We start from the raw sequence: 20,366 nt of genomic DNA, 5'->3' as shown, positions 1-20,366 counted from the left end.
AGGAGACCCCAAGGATGAACATCAGTCACAGGGGGCCGATATCCATCAGTACCCGCATAAGTGGAAAGATATCTATAAAACCAATTAGTATAAACACAACCATATTGAGGGAAATCATTAGTGAAGAACTGAAAACATATAGGAGGCATAGACGACGTAGCTTCCCACGAAAAGGTTTTGGAAAAAGTAGACCCTACCCCGTTATCCGCCAATCCCCCAAGCAAATCAGCAAGATTGGTGAATACCCTAGGCGTAGGATCATTCCAGGTGACTGGCTGTACTACCGGAGGGTCAGGCAGATAAGCCCAATAGGGAGCCGCTTCTCCGGGGACTATAAACATAACTAAGACTATTAAGAAAGACGCTAATCTATGCCGAAGGCAGCGGCTCTTTGATCCTTGAAGATTCATCTCTTGTTCCGGCCTCAGTGGAATTGGCTCCATCTTCCGGAGGACAGGCAGCAGGACAGTCATCATTATTCTCACCGTCAGCAGCAGCATCTTCCACAGGTTCTACCGCGACCAGCCTGGTGAGGCGTTCCGGTACCCAGATTGGAGCAGGCGCGTCCTGCGGAAAAACACAAAGAGAACCTCGGTGCCATCGCAGCACCGGGTCAGGGCCCTTCCATAACCCTGTAAGCACATCTTTCCATTTCACCATCATCTGTTGTGTCCTCTGAGGGCCCCAATGGCGCTCCGCAGCCGAGACACCATGCTTGTCTACCGTGAGAAAATTTAAAATAAAAGTGACCAAATTGGTAAGGTCAGTGGGAGTACGATACTCCTCTCCAATTCCCCCTTTTTGTATTTTTTGTAGAGTGATTTTAAAGGTTAGATGAGCGCGTTCCACAACGCCTTGGCCTTGAGGATTATAAGGAATACCGGTAACATGTTGAATATTATAGCATGCTAAAAAGTTAGCAAAACTGACTGAAGTATAAGCAGGGGCATTATCTGTTTTCAATTGTTTAGGTACACCCCAACAAGCAAAACTGCGCAGGCAATGGGATATGACATTTTTAGCATTTTCCCCCCGCAAGGGGGTGGCACTAATAACCCCCGAGCAGGTGTCCACACTCAAGTGGACATATTTTTGCTGTCCAAAAGAAGGAATATGTGTTACATCCATTTGCCAAAGATGGTTAGGCAACAGGCCTTTGGGATTTACTCCATGAGATGAGGATGGTAAATATGTCACACAACTGTTACAAGATTTTACTATGTCTCGCGCATCAGCTCGGGAAATATTGAAGCGCATTTTTAATGTCTGAGCATTCACATGCCATTTTTTATGGTACTGTTTAGCATCCTCTAAAACAGAGTAAATATGGAACTGTGCAGCAGCATCAGCTAAGCGATTCCCTTTCACCAAGGGTCCAGGGAGATCAGAATGTGCCCTCAGATGTCCAATATAAAAGGGAGCTCCACGGGAGAGTATAAGATCCTTTAGGTCAGTTAGCAGGGAAGAAATCTCTGATTGGCTGACTGAAATAATAGCAGTTTCAACAGCTCTGGTAGCTGCTACTGCATAGATACTATCTGAAATGATGTTAATAGGTTGATTTTGGAATCTTTGTAAGACACACATGATAACTAAGAGCTCTGTTCGCTGTGCTGAAGTGGATGGCACTACAACTGGAACCACTTCATTTCCCATTACGTAGGCACCAGTTCCTGATTTACTGCCATCCGTAAAGATTGTTTGGGCATTGGGCAATGGCTCTAATCGACAAAATTTAGGCCAAATAAGAGCTGTAGTTTTATGAAATCCAATCAGAGGATGAGAAGGGTAATGATTATCAAAGGTAACAGGGTAGGCGGTCACTAAGACAGCCCAACTATCATTTTCATTTGTTAATGTGAGTATCTGGGCTTTATCATATGGAACTATGCAGACATCTGGCAATCTACCAAGGACTTGTACACTGGATTTAAGGACTTTACTTGCTACCATAGCCACCGCTATAGGATAAGGAGTGATAACTCGAGTAAGGGTATGGGGCAAATAAGTCCAAAATAAAGGTCCCCCCTGCCATAAGACTCCTGTAGGAGATCCAGGGGATGGGATGACTATGGCTTGTATAGGCTTTTGAGGGTCACATCTATCTGCTGCTGTTAAGGCTAATCTATTTTCTACCAATTGCAAAGATTTAATGGCAGCTGAAGTAAGAGTTCGTGGAGAATCTAATTTAGAGTCTCCAGGCAGAATATCAAACAAAGGTTTTAATTCTGTAGTAGTAACTTTTATATATGGCCGAATCCAATTAATGTCCCCCAGAAGTTTTTGAAAATCATTTAGAGTATGCAAACAATCTCTACGAATTTGTGCCAGCTGAGGCTTTACTGTTGTTTTAGAGAGTTGCATACCAAGATATTTTTGCAGGTTGCTTGTCTGAATTTTTTCAGGGGATACAAACAGTCCCAATGCTGCCAACTGTGTTTGTAAAAAAGTGAGAGCCGAAGGAAGAACTTTCTCATTTGGTCCACAAATCAAGATATCATCCATATAATGATAGCAAAGGAGATCTGGAAATTCTTTTCGAAACGGCTCTAAAGCTTTACTTACATACAGCTGACATAAAGTGGGGCTATTGGCCATTCCCTGAGGTAACACCTTCCATTCAAACCTTTGATCAGGTTCGCTATGATTAATTGCTGGCAGAGTGAAAGCAAACCGTTTAGTATCCGCAGGATGTAGTGGAATAGAAAAGAAACAATCTTGAATATCAATAGCAATAGAAGGCCAATTCTTAGGTAATGCAGTAACAATTGGCAGCCCTAACTGAATAGGGCCCATAATTTGCATTTGCTCATTAATTTGACGGAGATCATGTAACAATCGCCATTTACCTGATTTCTTCTTAATAACAAATATGGGAGTATTCCAAGGCGAAGTAGATTCTTGAATGTGACCTGCCTTTAATTGTTCCATAACCAAGTTCTTAGCCGCCTGTAACTTTTCTTTTGTTAGCGGCCACTGAGGCACCCAGCGGCAGCATTTCTGCGTGCAGTATCCTGGCAGTTATCTTGATTTTGGATCTTCCATTCTAGATATTGTCCCCCACTCAAAACTGCCTTAGCTAGGTTAGCCCAATCTTCGGGAACCAGAAATAGGGCTCCTAGCGACTCCACAATGGACACTGTAAAAGCCGCTTGGGGCCCATATGCACTAACTGCTTCCTTAAGCTGCTTTACCAACTTAAAATCTAAAGGCTGATGATATCTTTGCCGTTGTTGGTCCTCCAGCACCGGGAAAAAACCCTTTTCTGGGCCGAGGACTTCCCTCCAATTAGCTATCACACAATCAGAGCAATGGCACACCTTCGCGCAGCCAGGCCGATAAGGCGGCGGCCACTCACTCGGTGGGGCTGTTGGGCCAGTGGCCTTCTTTGATAAGTGGGCAGTATTAGGCTTTTTTCCGCTAGGAGGCTTCAAGACCACCCTCTCCTTAGGTTTTTCAGTTTGTTTTGTGCCTGGAGGTGAACTATCGGAGGAGTCCGTAGAACTGCCGCTTTCTGCACCAGAGGTTCTCGAGGAGCCTCTAAGGGATTCTTCCTTTAATTTTTCCAAAATTTGCCCCCCTTGCTGTACCACCTGCTTTAAACGTTCTCGTGACGATTGTAAGCACACTTTTACCAAAGACCATACCGCAAGAGTTCCGGGAGTAACAGTAGTACTGCGCCGTAACTCTTCTCCAAGATGTTCCCATTGCGGTACACTTAAGAGCCCTTCCTCTATGAACCAAGGGGCAATTTCGCCGGCCTCTTTTAAGAAGGCGCGAGCAGTTTTAGTCTTTAATGGAGTGCCATGGGCTTTCAAAAGGTCTCTCAATGGACCTTCCATTTTATACCGGGCTAGCTCGTTTCCCATACCGGAAAGCTTTCTCCCCTCTGAGGAACTTTATTTTAGCCCTTTTAAACTCGTCCCCGGAGACTTTCCTCCCTTCTGGGGAACTTTAACTTTTACGCTCGTCCCCGGAGACTTTTCTCCCTTCTGGGGAACTTTAAACTCGTCCTCAGAGAATTCACCCCCGTCTAAAGACAGGAAATAGGCGCGCACTTTTGCTCGTTGCCCTAGGGCCCTTAGGGCAAACTTTCTCGTTGCTCTTACCCCAATCCTCGGTCCACGTCCAGAGTCGGGTTCCCGGGCTTCGGCACCAGATGTCGTTCTCGACCCGCAAGAACGACCCGCAGACGAGGTTGAGTGGCAAACTTCTTTATTGTCACTCTTCTACATATCTTGATCCGGGAACCCCGCTCCTCAAATTAAGCCCCTTATTATAGTATCAGTAGTTACAAATGCCCAATCACCATATCACGCGATTCACCTAAACACCAATCAGAAGGATTACTAGTGACCTTATCCATGAGCATGTGAGATGCTCGTGAGCACCTACGTGACTCCATAGGTTTCTATTGTTCTACAGATCTTGTGCCCTTCCCAAAACTACAAGTTAATCCTATACCCTCCTTGTGACTCCAGGCATTGAACGTGCGTCGTCCATGAGCGCACCCATTATCTTTGGGTTAAACATTCACAGCCCCTCCTCCTCAGGCATATCCATCTACGTGACTCCCAGCTCCTGCTGCATGGCTCCCCACAGTTTTCCTTCCTTTTTAATTTTTTGAGAATTAAAAAATTGAGAAGACTAGGTATTAACTTTTCTTTAAATGTTTGGTAGAATTTCCCTAGGAAGCCATCTAGCCTTGGATGTTTCGTGTTTGGGGAGATTTTTGATTACTGATTCAGTTTCTTGGCTAGTTATCAGTTTGTTCAAATTTTCTAGTTATTCCTATTTCAGGTTTGGTAGTTTATATATTTCTAGGAATTTATCCACTTTTTTCCAGATTGCTCAATCTGTTGGCATACAGTTTTTCAAAATATTCTCTTATAATTGTATTTCTGTGGTGCTGGTTTTGATCTCCCCTCTTTCATTGGTGATTTTATTTATTTGGGTCCTTTCTCTTTTCTTTTTGCTAGATCTGGGTAAGGGTTTATTAATTTTATGAATTCTTTCATGCAGCGAGCACCTAGTTTCATTATCTGTTCTACTGGGTTTTTGTTGTTGTTGTTTCTGTATCATTTATTTCAGCTCTGATCTTTATTATTTCTCTTCTTCTGCTGGTTGTGGGCTTCATTTGTTCATTTGTTGTCTTTTTTTTTTTTTTAGCTCCTTGAGGTGTAAGGTTAGGCTGTTTTGAGATTTTCTTGCTTCTTGAGGTGAGACTGTATTGCTATATACTTCTATCTTAAGACGACTCTGCTGCATCCCAAAGGATTTGGACTATTGTGTTTTCATTTTCATTTGTTTCCATGTATTTTTTTAAATTTTTTTCTTAATTTCTTGGTTAACCCATTCCTTCTTTAGTAGGTTGTTTTTCAACCTCCATGTATTTGTGGTCTTTCCAAACATTTTTTTTTTTAAAGATTTTATTTATTTATTTGACAGACAGAGATCAGAGGCAGACAGAGAGGCAGGCAGAGAGAGGAGGAAGCAGGCTCCCTGCCGAGCAGAGACCCCGATGTGGGACTCGATCCCAGGACTCTGGGATCATGATCTGAGCCAAAGGCAGAGGCTTTAACCCACTGAGCCACCCAGGCGCCCCATTCCAAACTTTTTCTTGTGGTTGACTTCAAGTTTCATAGAGTTGTAATCAGAAAATATGCATAGGGTGACCTCAGTCTTTCTTTCTTGTTTAGGGCTGATTTGTGACCGGTATGTGATCTCTTCTGGAGAATATCCCATGTGCACTCAAAAAGAATGTGTATTCTGCCACTTTAGGATCAAATCCTCTCTTTAAATATCGGTTTAGTCCATCTGATTCAATATGTCATTCAAAACCATTGTTTCCTTGTTGATTTTCTGCTTAAATGATCTGTCCATTGCTATAGGTTAAAGTCTCCTACTATTATTGCGTTATTATCAATGTTTGTTTGTTATTAATTGATTTATATATTTGGGTGCTCCCAATTTGGGGACATAAATATTTACAGTTGTTAAATTTTGGGGCACATGGCTGGGTTAAGCCTCTGCCTTTGGCTCAGGTCATGATCTTGGGGTCCTAGGATCAAGCCTCACATCAGGCTTTCTGCTCAGTGGGGAGCCTGCTTCCTCCTCTCTCTCTGCTTCCCTCTCTGCCTATTTGTGATCTCTCTCTCTCTGTCAAATAAATAAATAAACTCTTTAAGAAAACCAAAATAAAAATATTTTAAAATACTATTAAATTTTTTGTTGGATTGTCCCTTTTTTATGATATAGTGGCACTCTTCATCTTTTGTTACAGTCTTTGGTTTAAAATCTAAAAAAAAAAAAATCTACTTTGTCTGGTACAAGTATAACTATTTTGGCTTTCTTTTGACCTTTATTAACATGATAAATGGTTCTCTATCTGCTTGCTTTCCATTTAGCAGTGTCTTTAGGTCTAAAATGAGTCTCTTGTAGGCAGCATGTAGATGAACTTTTTTGTTGTTGTTTTTAAAATCCATTCTGTTTTTAAAATCCATTCTGATATCCTGTGTCTTTTGATTGGAGCCTTTAGTCCCTTTACATTCAGGGTGATTATTGATAGATATGAATTTAGTGCCATTGTATTACTTGTTAAGTCATTGTTTCTGGAGATTTTCTTTATTCCATATTTTTTAAGATTGTATTTATTTTGAGAGAGAGAGAGGGAGAGATTGTCCGGTGAGGGGACAGAGAGAGAGGGAGAGAGACCATCTCAAGCAGACTTCATGCTAATTATGGACCATGATGCAGGGTTTGATCCCACAACCATGAGATCTAAGCCGAAATCAAAATCTTATCAGACAGTCAACTGACTGAGCCACCTAGGCATTCCTTCTCTGTTCCTTTCTAGTCTTTGTTACTTTTAGTCTTTCTTTCCCACTCAGGAGTCCCCTTTAATATTTCTTGCAGGGCTGGTTTAGGGGTCATGAACTCTATAGGTTTTGGGTGGGAAACTATGTCTCCTTCTATTCTCAATGACAGCCTTGCTAGATAGAGTACTTTTGGCTGCATATTTTTCCCATTGAGCAGATTGACTATATCATGCCATTCTCTTCTGACCTGCTAGGTTTCTGTGGACAGATCTGTAAACCTGATATGTCTTCCCTTGTGAGTTAAGGACTTTTTTCCCCTTGCTGCTTTCCTTTTCTGTTTATTCTGTGAAGTTGACTGTAATATGTCTTGGTGATGGCCCACTTTTGTTTGAAATTAATGGGACCTCTCTGTGCTTCTTGGATTTTGATGTTTGTTTCCTTCCCCAGATTAGGGAAGTTTTCAGTTATGATTTACTGAAATGAACTTTATGCTCCATTTTCTTTATCTTTTTCTTCAGATTTGGGAAGTTCTTAGCCATCATTTCTTTAGATTACTTTTTTGCCCCCCTCTTCCATCTTAGTTCCTCTGGGGTTCTAAAGTGTGTAAATTGTTTCATTCAGTGGTATCTCATAATTTATGTAGTCTTCCCTCACCATTTTTCATTCTTTTATCTTTGTTGTCCCAATTAGATAATTTCTATGAACTTGACAATAAGTCATTTCATTTTTCAGCTTGATAAAGTCTCATTTTAATGCTCTCCATTGCATTTTTTCATTATTCATTCTACTTTTCATCTCTAGAATTTGTCTAGTTCTTTTTAATGATTTTTGTCTCTGTTAACGTTCTTTTGTTCATTTATGTTGTCTTGATTTTATTAAATTGTCTTTCTGTGTTTTTTCTTTGTTTTGGTTTTTTTTTTTGTTTGTTTTTTGTTTTTTTTTGGCTGGAGTCATGTTTATTGGGAGACAAGTGGGTGTCACAACCACTAAGTATGTCCATTGTGGATGGGGGCACAGGGCGTGGTTCCCAGTACCCCCCCCCCAGGGACTCATTCCTGGATATAGAGGTTTCTGGGGGTAGTGGGGTCATCTGCTGGGCGTGTCTCCACCACCACAGGCCTCGGGGAGCCAAGTAGATGGAAGGTGAGAGTGGGGTCTCTCAGCTCCTACAACAGCTGGTCTGAGCCTGGAGCCTACACCTGCACTCCATGCTTCCAAAAGGCCTGGAGGTGACCCCCGACCATAGCCACGGCTTCCACTGCCTCAGTCATGGGGATCTCTGGAGTTCGAAGCCCCCGGACTGGGGTCACCAACTTCAGAGACCCATCCATCAACACCATCACCTTGTCCTCCTCTACCTGGGTCACCTGTACCAGTTCCCTGTGCTCTGTTTGACAGGAGAAGTTCAAAAAGCCCATTCCTCTGGGTTCTGCCTTCCTCCGCTAGGCACCCCCTCCATTCCCAAGCCCCAGGCTAACTCCCGCCCATCACGAGGCCGGGCTGGTCCTCACGCTCACCAGCTGTACATTACATAGACTGTCTTTCTGTGTTTTATTATAGCTCATTGAACTTTCTTAAAACAACTATTTTGAATTCTTTATCAGGCAAATTGCAGATTTCCATTTCTTTGGAGTTGGTTACTGAAAATTATTGTATTTCTCTATGGTGTCATGTTGCTTTGATTTTTCATGTCTGGCATCACTGTCTTCACATTTGAAGGATGGTAATCTCTTCCAGTTTTTAATTGGTTACCTTCAGGAGAAGAAGTATCTTCTGTCAACTCTGCTAGGGATTCTGAGGTTTTCTTGGATCTTTTCTATATCTATCTATATTTATTTATGTCTATGTCTATTTCTGTATCTCTGTCTGCCTGCTCTACATTTGTTTGCTCTTTAAGAGGAATTCTTAAGACCGTATGCTTTCTCTTGATGCTGCAGGTGGTGCTGGCAGCCTCCTCTTTGTTCTCCCTTGGTCTTTGTTGAATGATCAGGTTTGTATACTTCATATCAGTTCTGAAGCATTGGGCCAGCTTTCTTCACATGTTCACTAACCATCTTCAAAGGCTTATGCTTGCCACCTTAAGGGCATGTGCAGGTTGGCAATGGGGTATTACGTGTGTGGGTGAGCTGTTTGAAGCATTGAGGGAGTGCCCTTGGGCCAGTTGATCTTCAGGCAAGGTATCCCCAGAAGCTCTTGGGCAGTCTTCCCATGGAGTCCATGAAGTGATGAGGATATGTGTACCTTAAATACATTCTGAGCTTTTGTTACTGTATTTCCAACCCCTTCTCACCTCTCAGTCATGTAATTCACTCTAGTATTCTGGATGGAGTGGGAAAGAAATGGGCCTCTTTGGCAGCATCCTGCACAACTGGGGAAGCTGGGGATCTCTCTTTTGCTCTCACTTTTTCCCAAAGGAAAAATTGCTAGCTGAGAGATCTTTCTTGGCACCGAACTTAGGAGAGGGGGTAACAAGGGTAAAGTGAAACAGTTCCTGTTATCCTCTACAGTGTGTTCAATCTATGATTTTTTTGTTCCAGTGGTGTGCTAGAACTTCCATAAAGGTATTCTCATTTGAGGATGATGGTCAAAATCTGTTTTCTTGGTAGGGAGGATGGTAGAAAACTCCTTCCATTTTGCTGACATCACTTTTCCCCTTTTCCTAATGAAAGCATTTAGTACTATAAAATTTTCTCTCAGTACTGCTTTAGCTACATCCCACATGTTTTGATATGTTTTCATTCAGTTCTCTAAAATTTTAAATTTCTTTGTGACTTCTTTGACCCATAGATTATTTAGAAATATGTTTTTAAATTTTCACATATTCTAAGATTTTCCTGTAGTCTTTTTGTTACTGATTTTTAGTTTGATTCCATTATGATCAGAGAACACAATGTGTATGATTTTTGTATTAGTCTGCTTGGGTTACTATAACAAAAGTACTATAGATTCAATAGGTTAAACAAATATTTATTTCTCACACTTCTGGAGGCTGGAAATCTGAGATCAGAATGCCATCATGGTCATGTTCTGGTCAGAGTTCATTTCCTGACTTCTAGACAGCTGCCTTTTGGCTGTGACCTCACATGGCTGAGAGAGAGAGAGCTCTAGTTTCTTCCTCTCCTCACAGGGACACTAATCCCATTGTGGAGACTCCACCTCCCTGACCTCATTCAAAACCAGTTACTTCCTAAAGACGCCATCTCCAAACACCATATCATAATAGGAATTAAGGCTCCAGTGTATGAATTTTGGGGGAACAGAAACGGTCGGTCCATTCTTTTAAATTTGTTGAGATTTGCTTTATGGCCTAGCATATTATCTGTCTTGGTGGATGATCCATGAGTGCTTGGAACAATTTTATATTCTACTATAGATAGAATAGTATTTGTTGGAGTGTTCTATAAATGTCAGTTACAACCACTTAGTTGGTTGTATTGTTTAGATTATATATACTTTCTGCTGATTTTTCTGGTGAGAGAGTATTTCACTTATTGAAATGGAGGTGTTAATGTCCCCAACTTTGTCCATGTCCCTGCTCAGCTCTTTCATTTTCTTTTTTTAGAGAGGGATGGGGGCAGAGGGAGAGAGAGAATCTTAAGCAGGCTCCATGCCCAGTACAGAGTCCCATGCAGGGCTTAATCTCACTACCCTGAGATCATGACCTGAGGCAAAATCAAGAGTCATTTGCTTAACCTGCTGAACCACCCAGGCACTCCTCAACTCTGTCATTTAAAAACACGTTTCACTGACATAATTTATATACTTTTCAATCACCCATTTGAAGTGTACAATTTAACAGTTTCTAATATAGTTGTGCAAACCATCAAGGCTGTGTAATTTAGAATACATGTGTTACCTGCTCAAAGAAGTCCCATATGTGTCAGCAGTTATCCCTTCCCTTTTTTTTTCCATCACCAGATTCAACAGCTCCAGGCTACCACTAATCTATTTTTGTCTCTATTGATTCACCTATTCTGGATATTTCACTTAAATGGAATCATATAATATATGGTCTTGTGACTGGCTTCTTTCACGTGACATTATGTTTTCAAGGTCCATTCACATCCTAGCATAGATCAATACTTTATTCCTTTTTATTGCTAAATAGTATACTATTGTATGGATTGTATGGATATACTAGGGTTTTTTGTTTTTTCTTTTCTTTCTTTTTTTTTTTTTTTTTTTACCTTGTGTGATGTCTGTACTACACCGGGGCCCACCTGCACCCCTTTAGCCTGAGCCAGTTCTGTTGCCCAGTCGATCCCCAGTCACCTGGTAACAGGGTGAGTGCTTACCATGAATGAAGTCATGACTACATTTAGTCCCAACAATCCCACATTCTACCTGCACACAGGGTAGGCCAGAAGGCCACGGCTGAGCAGCCTTGCCCCCCCCAATACCGAGGGCCCATCCCCTAGCCCCTAACCCTTCAGTGCTTGCAGGGACGGCCTGCTCATTAACATACCCTCCAGAGGCTTCCTTTCTTACTTGTCTCACTACAACCACCCCCTCACCCTCCCGTCCTTCCCAGGGTCATTTCTTGAAAGAATATCTTGCATATTTGAATTCTGAGTCTGTAGGGCGCCTGGGTGGCTCAGTAAAGTGCCTGTCTTCCACTCAGGTCATGATCCCAGGATCCTGGGATCGAGCCCTATATTGGGCTCCCTGCTCTGCTGGAAAGCCTGCTTCTCCCTCTCCCACTCCCCCTACTTATGTTTTTTCTTTCTCTCTCTCTCTCTCTCTCTCTCTCTCTCCATCAAATAAATAAATAAAATCTTTAAAAAAAAAATTCTGAGTCTGCTTCTGAGGAAACCCAATGAAGACAGAAGTTAACTGCCAAAGTTTATCCAGCACTTTCTCTGTGTGTGCCAAGCACCCTGCTTAGTATTTCCCATGTCTTGACTCCTTTAATCCCATGACAGCCAGGGCCTGTGAGAAGGGACCGTTATCCTCTCAATTTCATAGACACAGAAACTGACTCAGAGCTTAGTCTTGATCCCATGACCCATCCTTCAGCCTGAAATCGATATACTAGGTTTTATTTATCCATTGATCAGTTAATGGAAATTTGGATTGTTTCCAATTTGACTATTGTGAATATTTGTGTACAAATTTTGTGTGGGTATGTTTTCATTTCTCTTGGTTATATATATAGAAATAGAATTGCTGGATAATATAATATTTCTGTGCTTAACATTTTAAGGTGCTACCGGACTGTTTTTCAAGCCAATTTTACCATTTTGGGTTCCTACTATCAATGCATGAAAGTCCCAACTTCCACATCCTCAGAAACACTTTTTTGAATTATAGTCATTCTAGTCAGTGTGACATGGTATATCATTATTTTGATTTGTATTTCTTTAATGCCTAATGATTGTTGATTATCTTTTCATGTGGTATTGCCCACTTGTATATCTGTTTTGGAGAAATGTATATCCAGATGTTTTTTGCCCATTTAAAAATTAGGTTGGTTTTTTTTGAGTTTTAAGAATTCTTTATATATTCTTGATAAGTCCCTTATCTAAGATTTGCAAATGTTTTCTTTCATTCTATGGATTGTCTTTTTATTTCTTTTTTTTTTTTTTTTTTTTTAAAGATTTTATTTATTTATTTGACAGAGAGAGATCACAAGTAGGCAGAGAGGCAGGCAGAGAGAGAGAGAGGAGGAAGCAGGCTCCCTGCTGAGCAGAGAGCCCGATGCGGGACTCGATCCCAGGACCCTGAGATCATGACCTGAGCCGAAGGCAGCGGCTTAACCCACTGAGCCACCCAGGCGCCCCTGTCTTTTTATTTCTTGATGGTATTATTTGTAGCAGAGACTTTTTAATCTTGATGAAACTCAGTTTACCTAGATCCCCTCTATCAAGTTGGGAAAGTTCTTCTCAATTCCTAATTTGTTGAGTGTTTTTATTATAAAAGGGTGTTGGAATTTGCAAAATGCTTTTTCTGTGTATATTGAGGTGATTGTGTGTGTTTTTTTTTGTATTAATACACAATATTACAATAATAGATGATTTTCAGATGTTAAACCAATCTTACATTCTTGGGAAAAATCTTACCTGGTTATGATATATAATAATTATATTTTGCTAGATTCAGTTTGCTAGTATTTTTTGAGGCTTTTTTTGCATCTGTATTCATAGAGATATTGGTCTGTAGTTTTCTTGTGATATATTTATCCTCAGGCTTTGGGTCTTTTCACCAATTCAATGTGAAGCCTTAAACCCATATATTTATCTGAGAGGATAAGTTGGGTTATTCTTAAAATTGAAGTATAGTTGACATGCAATGTTACATTAGTTTCAGGTGTATAGCATAGAAATTCAGACAACTGTTTATGTTATGCTTACCCTAAGTGTAGTTACCATCTGTCATCATAAAATGCTATTATAGTATTACTGACTATATTTTCTATTCTTTACCTTTCACCCTGTGACTTATTCATTCCATAACTGGAAGTCTGTATCTCCTATTTTCCATCACCAATTTTGCCAGCCCCCCACCTATCTCCCCTCGGGTAACCATCAATTTGTTCTCTGTATTTATGGGTCTGTTTCTGCTTTGTTTGTTCATTTGTTTTTTTAGATTCCACAGATAAGTGAAATCATATGGCATGTGTCTTTCTCTTTCTGAGTTATTTCATTTAGGATAATATTCTCTAGGTCTCTTCATGGTGTTGCAAATGGCAAGATCTCTTTTTCATGGCTGAGTAATATCGTAGTGCATGTGTGTGTGTTTGTATATGTATATATGTGTGCTGTTACTTGCTTTTTGCCATTTTACCAATATCTCTTCAAGCTATATTTCCTTACCCAATTTTATGAGGGAAAAGATAAAACTATTATGATTTGGTATATCCTAATTACAGGGTGATAAGAGGGTACAAAGGAAAAGGACAAAATTCATATGTGTGGTTTTTGTTGTTGTTGTTTTCAGTGAATCTTTTTGTGTTTTCTGCTCCTTCAGGGGAATCTTTTCTTTCTTGTTTTTTTTTTTTCTTTATTTGTTTGTTTGTTTTTTGAAACTCGTTTTTGACTTTGTTGTTAATATGTTCTATATATTGGCAAGGATAATTAGTTCTTTATGGGCCTCACTGTATGCTTTCTTTGTCCAGACTAGAGAGACCAAAATGAAAAAATTTAGTCATTTTTTCTGAAACTTTCACTCTGTATCCATTTTCTAGGCCTCTTTTTTTAATAGACTGCCCACTTACCCCTCAGATACTTTTTATCATTTCAGGTATATTATTGACAGTTATTCTCATTGTTTTAAGTGTCTACTTTCACCAATATTGTGCAAGTGGTGATTATAGTTAAGAACTATATTGACTAGAGTCAAATCAGCACAAGTACACTCTGTGGCTCTCATGCTGAGCCTTACTAGAATCACAAATTATGGCATAAGATTATAAGTTTTTGTTGTTGAATTGTTTTTGAAGTTCTTAGTTACTTCCTTCCCTTGTTGGCCATTTGTATATCTTGTTAGGAGAATTGTCTATTCAAATCTTTTTCCCATTTTTTAGTTGTTGTTCCTGTTGCTGACTTATAGGAATTCCTTATGGGTATTAGCCCCTTATTGATATGACATGTAATTGAATCATGTTTTTGTTATCTTTATGTTATATAGTAATATTTATTGTATTTTTCTCTTAAGTGTATATGTATGTCTGGTTGATTTAAAAGGTGTATGTAGTACTTTGAATTATTTTACTGGTTACCTTTATGTTTTTAAACAATGTATCTAATGCTTTCTCATACTGCCTCTTCCTCCACATATACAATTTTGATATTTATTTAGTTCTCTAACCATAATTCTGGTATTTGTTTAATTTGAATTTTATATTTAACATATATTTTATACATATATATCTTTTATATGAAACTTTTTTCTTAGTTCTCAATTTTGATCATTGTCAATACACAGTCCCTATTTTGACCTATTATGTTACTTGCCCATTGGTATGACAAAACTGGATAACAGTCAATTTAATTTTCCAATTAAGTTGGCTTTGTGGGACTGTGATAAATCACCTTCTCTACATCTTTCATGGTTTGATGGGCCTAAATCTCTGCCTAGGTGTGAGATGTGATAGTAGAAAGGATACCTTATGTATTTGTGATATTATTGAAAAATCCTTCTACAACATACCAGGATTTCTTTTAATTTGGATGTTTCTAGGTTTATAAATTTATTCAAGAATGAAATTTGGGTACAGGGCCATCATTCTCTATTCTTGTGGCTGAAATCAGTTGTCTGTGAGACCATATTATAGACATATTTGAGTTATTCAATTTAAATAGGGTCCATAAGTGGACTGCCTATCTCTTTGGTCTTAGGGAACTCACAATTAATTAAACATTACCAAAGATGCATGTTTGTGCATGAGCTAATATAATTTACATGTTGGAAACACATGTTGTACTAGAACAGACTGTAAGTAAGATCTCCAGACCAGCAAGTTTCCAGAATTTTATAAAGACAGTGCAGTCATGGGAGGTGCTTTCTCCCTTCTGCCTTCTGAAAGCTTCTAGAAGTCCTCTGAGAGGCAGTGCAGTTTTGCTAGTATTGAGGATATAATTTATCCTAGAAGAGAGCTTTCTAGCCCTTTATTGTAGACCCCAATATCCAAGACTATTAGTCTTTGATAAGATACAGAATAAGAATAGTGACTACTGTTACATTAGCTTACTATATAAACTTCATGGTGAAGGGAGTTGTCTGGTTAGGAGCAACACTGGGACAGATAGCATGGTGTACACAAAGCATTCAGGAAGATTGATATTGGCATAGGCATCATAGACAGGAAAGGCAAGTCTGCTTAAAGTTCTGTGTATTGGAACTTCCCCTTCTCTGAGTCCTTTAAGGCTTCTAGGGGCCCTAACAATTCTGTTCTCTAGGTGACTCTCATATTAAAGGCAAAGTACATATTCTTTTCTACAGGCCAGAGTTAATTTTTCTTTTTTCTCTACTAAAGATATATATGCCCTCATCTCCAGCAAAAGTGATGTTTTCTTTCCTAAGTATTTTGTACTTATTGTACTTTCTTTCCCCCATCCTTATTTATTTCATGTTAAAAGTTCATTATTCAAAGTCCAACTGAAATGTACCTTTTCTCAATGCACAGAAAAATTAATATCTGCCTCTAAAAGCCCATAATATTCTGGATCTCTTTATGGTTCTTCACAGTTAATTACTTGTGTGTATTCCTTAGTTTATAATCTGATCCATCTACTTCATTTTACAAATGAGAAAGTTGATTCAGAGTTTTAAAAGACTTACCCAAGATTCCACAGATATATACTGGCCAGATCAGCATTTTATTTTATTTTTCTTTAAGATTTTATTTATTTATTCAACAGAGATCACAAGCAGGCAGAGAGGCAGGCAGAGAAAGAGAGGAGGAAGAAGGCTCCCCGCTGAGCAGAAACCCAATGTGGGGTTCCATCCCAGGACCCTAAGATCATGACCCGAGCCAAAGGCAGAGGCCTTAACCCCCTGAGCTACCCAGGTGCCCCCGGATCAAAATTTTTAAAAAAGATAATCAAAACTAAATAACAAGCTCTGTAGAAAGAAACTAATTTGTTTTTCTTTTTTTTCTTTTCATTATTTTATAAGATTTAGAGTTTAGTATTCTTTGTTAATACTTCTTAGAAGTATTTTGATAATAGCATTAATTTTTGATAATAGTAACTACATTGTGTGTATTCATTTTTAATAGGAAAAACTCAAAAGAGAGGCAAAAGAAAACATTGTTACTCCTGAAAAAAAAGATAAGGTAAGAGATTTATATAATTCTCCTGGTTTTTCTTTATAACCAAACTTGTTTTCTGACATCTACCTGGAAAATTTTTTGGTTCATAAATAAGTAAGGAGCATCTGATATTCATTTCCAAATATAGAATGTGTTCATATTATGAAAATAGATATCCCATATTCTTATGGAGTTGTTTTGAGTCATGTATAATTCCAACAAAATATGCCCATTATTTATTTGTTTTCAAGTAGATTAGTAAATGACATATTTTATCTGAGGTTATGGATATATAAATTAATGAGGGAACAATAAAAGAAATAATAAATTTAAATAGGCTTCTATTTTCTATACTTTATTCCAACAGTATTGAAATAATACCATAAGCCTTATATGTCATAATTATTAGGTTTATCAAATGTTTCTGATTTGGGCAATTTACTTCTTTATTTTTTTTAAGATTTATTTATTTATTTGACAGAGAGATCACAAGTAGGCAGACAGACAGAGGGCGGGGTGGGGGTGGGGAAGCAAGCTCCCACTGAGCAGAGAGCCTGATGTGTGAGACTCGATCCCAGGACCTGGGATCATAACCTGAGCTGAAGGCAGAGGCTTAACCCACTGAGCCACCTAGGTGCCTGGGCAAGTTACTTCTTTATGCCTTAGCTTGCTCATCTGTAAAGGGGTAATGAATAGTATCTGTTTTTTATAGTTGTTAAAAGGATTAAATGAACTAATATTTGTAAGGCATTTATATATAAATAGTGCTTGGCACATAGGAAATGCCATATAACTTTTTAAACAATACAATGATGTGCACTAAATAATGTATAGAATTATTGAATCATTATATTGTACACCTGAAACAAATATAATACTATATGTCAACTTTACCTCAATTAAAAAAATAAAAGTACAACAGAAAATCATGAATATTATGTATACAGTCTTACCTTGATATTGTGGGTTCAGTTTCAGATCAATGCAGCAAAGTGAATATCACAATAAAGCAAGCCAAATTAATTTTTGGTTTCCCAGTGCATATAAAAGTTATATGTATACTGTATTGTAGTTGTTGAGTGTGCAATAGCATTATGTCTAAAAAATAATGTTCATACCTTAATTTAAAAATACTATATTTTTAAAAAATTTTTATTTTTTCAGTGTTCCAAGATTCATTTTTTATGCACCACACCCAGTTCTCCATGCCCTCCTTAATACCCACCACCAGGCTTTCCCAACCCACCCATCCCACTCCCCTCCAAAACCTTCAGTTTATTTCTCAGAGTCCACAGTCTCTCATGGTTTGTCTCCTCCTCCAATTTCCCCCAACTCACTTCTCCTCTCCTTCACCCAATGTCCTCTGTGTTATTCCTTATGCTCCACAAGTAAGTGAAACCATATGATAATTGACTCTCTCTGCTTGATTTATTTCACCCAGCATAATCTCTTCCAGTCCCATCCATGTTGACGCAAAAGTTGGGTACTCATCCTTTCTGATGGAGGCATAATACTCCATAGTATACACCATATCTTCTTTGCCATCCTTCTGTTGAAGGGCATCTTGGTTCTTTCCACAGTTTGGCGACTGTGGCCATTGCTGTTGTGAACATTGGGGTACAGATGGCCCTTCTTTTCACTATGCTTGCTCTTTGGTGTAAATGCACAGTAGTGAAATTGCAGGGTCATAGGGTAGCTCTATTTTTAATTTTTTGAGGAATCTCCACACTGTTTTCCAAAGTGGCTGCATCAACTTGCATTCCCACCAATAGTGTAAGAGGGTTCCCCTTTCTCCACAACCTCTCCAACATTTGTTGTTTGCTGTCTTGTCAGTTTTTGCTGTTCTGACTCATGTAAGGTGGTACCTTAATGTGGTTTTGATTTGAATTTCTCTGATGGCTAATGATGATGAACATTTTTTCATGTGTCTGCTAGCCATTTGTATGTCTTCTGGAGAAGTGTCTGTTCATGTCTTCTGCCCATTTTTTGGATGTGATTTTCTGTTTTTTGATTGTTGAGTTTGAGGAGTTCTTTATAGATCTTGGATATGAGCTCTTTGTCTGTACTGTTGTTTGAAAATATCTTATCCCATTCCGTGGGTTGCCTCTTTGTTTTGTTGACTGTTTCCTTTGCTGTGCAGAAGCTTTTGATCTTGATGAAGTCCCCAAAGTTCGTTTTCACTTTTGTTTCCTTTGCCTTTGGAGACATGTCTTGAAAGAAGTTGCTGTGGCCGATGTTGGAGGTTATTGCCTATGTTCTCCTCTAGGCTTTTGATAGATTCCTGCCTCACGGTGAGATCTTTTATTCATTTCGAGTTTATCTTTGTGTATGGTGTAAGAGAATGGTAGAGTTTCATTCTTCTATACATAGCTGTCCAATTTTCCCAGCACCATTTATTAAAGAGACTGTCTCTTTTCCATGGTATATTTTTTCCTGCTTTGTCAAAGATTAGTTGACCATAGAGTTGTGGGCCCATATCTGGGCTCTCTATTCTGTTCCATTGGTCTATGTAGTCTGTTTTTGTGCCAGTACCATGCTGTTTTGGTGATCACAGCTTTGTAGTAAAGCTTAAAATCAGGCAACATTATGCCCCCAGTTTTGTTTTTCTTTTTCAGCATTTCCTTAGCAATTCGGGGTCTCTTCTGGTTCCATGCAAACTTTAGGATTGTTTGTTCCAGCACTTTGAAAAATGCCGGTAGAATTTTGATTGGGATGGCATTGAAAGTATAGATTGCTCTAGGCAGTATAAACATTTTAACAATCTTTATTCTTCCGATCCATGAGCATGGAATGCTTTTCCTTCTTTTTGTGTCTTCTTCAGTATTTTTCATGAGTTTTCTGTAGTTCCTTGAGTATGGATCCTTTACCTCTTTGGTAAAGTTCATTCCCAGGTATCTTACGGTTCTTGGTGCTCTAGTAAATGGAATCGATTCTCTAATTTCCCTTTCTGTATTTTCATTGTTAGTGTATAAGAAAGCAACTGATATCTGTATACTGATTTTTGTATCCTGCCACATTACTGAATTGCTGTGTGAGTTCTAGTAGTTTAGAGGTGGAGTCTTGGTTTTCCATATAAAGTATCATGCTGGCTAAACTGAACATAGTAAAAAAATGGAAAAAGAAATAAAATCTTAAAATAAAAATACTGTATTACTTAAAAATGCTGACCATAATGTGAGCTTTCTATAAGTTGAAATCTTTTTGTTGGTGGAACATCTTGCCTTCGTATTAATAGCTATTGACTGATCAAGGGTGATGGTTACTGAAAGTTGGGATGACCTTGACAATTTTGTAAAATAAGACAACATGAAGTTTGCTTCATTGACTGTTCCTTTCAAGAAAGATTCCTCTGTAGCAGGGGTTGCTGTTTGATAGCATTTTACCTACAGTAGAACTTCTTTCAAAATCAGAGTAAATCCTCTCAAATGCTGCTGTTGATTGATCAATTAAATTTATATAATATTCTAAATCCTCTGCTGCCATTTCAGCAATCTTCACAGCATCTTTACCAGGAGTAGGTTTCATTTCAAGAAACCACTTCTTTTTGCTGATCCCTAGGAAGCAACTCCTCACTTATTTTATCATGAGATTGCAGCCATTAAGTCACATCTTCAGGCTCCACTTTTAATTCCAGTTTTCTTGCTGTTCCCACCACATCTGCAGTTATTTCTGTCAGGAATTCTTGAACCCCTTATATATAGTCATCTATGAGGGCTGAAATCAGCTTCTGCCAAATTCCTGTTAGTATTGATATTTAACCTCTTCCTATGAATCACAAATATTCTTTTTTTTTTAAA

The 20,366-nt window shown here is 38.8% G+C and overlaps 1 protein-coding gene across 1 annotated transcript in view; it reads left to right on the top strand.

Annotated features, from left to right (window-relative positions):
- SYCP1 (synaptonemal complex protein 1) overlaps positions 1-20,366 on the top strand; it is a 137,636-nt gene that overhangs the window by 101,078 nt on the left and 16,192 nt on the right. The window contains exon 28 of the mRNA XM_032301571.1: positions 16,537-16,593. Coding sequence (XP_032157462.1) covers positions 16,537-16,593 — 57 coding nt within the window. The remainder of the gene's footprint in view (positions 1-16,536; positions 16,594-20,366) is intronic.

The sequence above is a fragment of the Mustela erminea genome, chromosome 10, assembly GCF_009829155.1.
Source record: "Mustela erminea isolate mMusErm1 chromosome 10, mMusErm1.Pri, whole genome shotgun sequence".
Taxonomy (NCBI): domain Eukaryota; kingdom Metazoa; phylum Chordata; class Mammalia; order Carnivora; family Mustelidae; genus Mustela; species Mustela erminea.
Note: the sequence above shows the minus strand (reverse complement) of the source record. Positions and strands in the feature narration are given on the sequence as shown.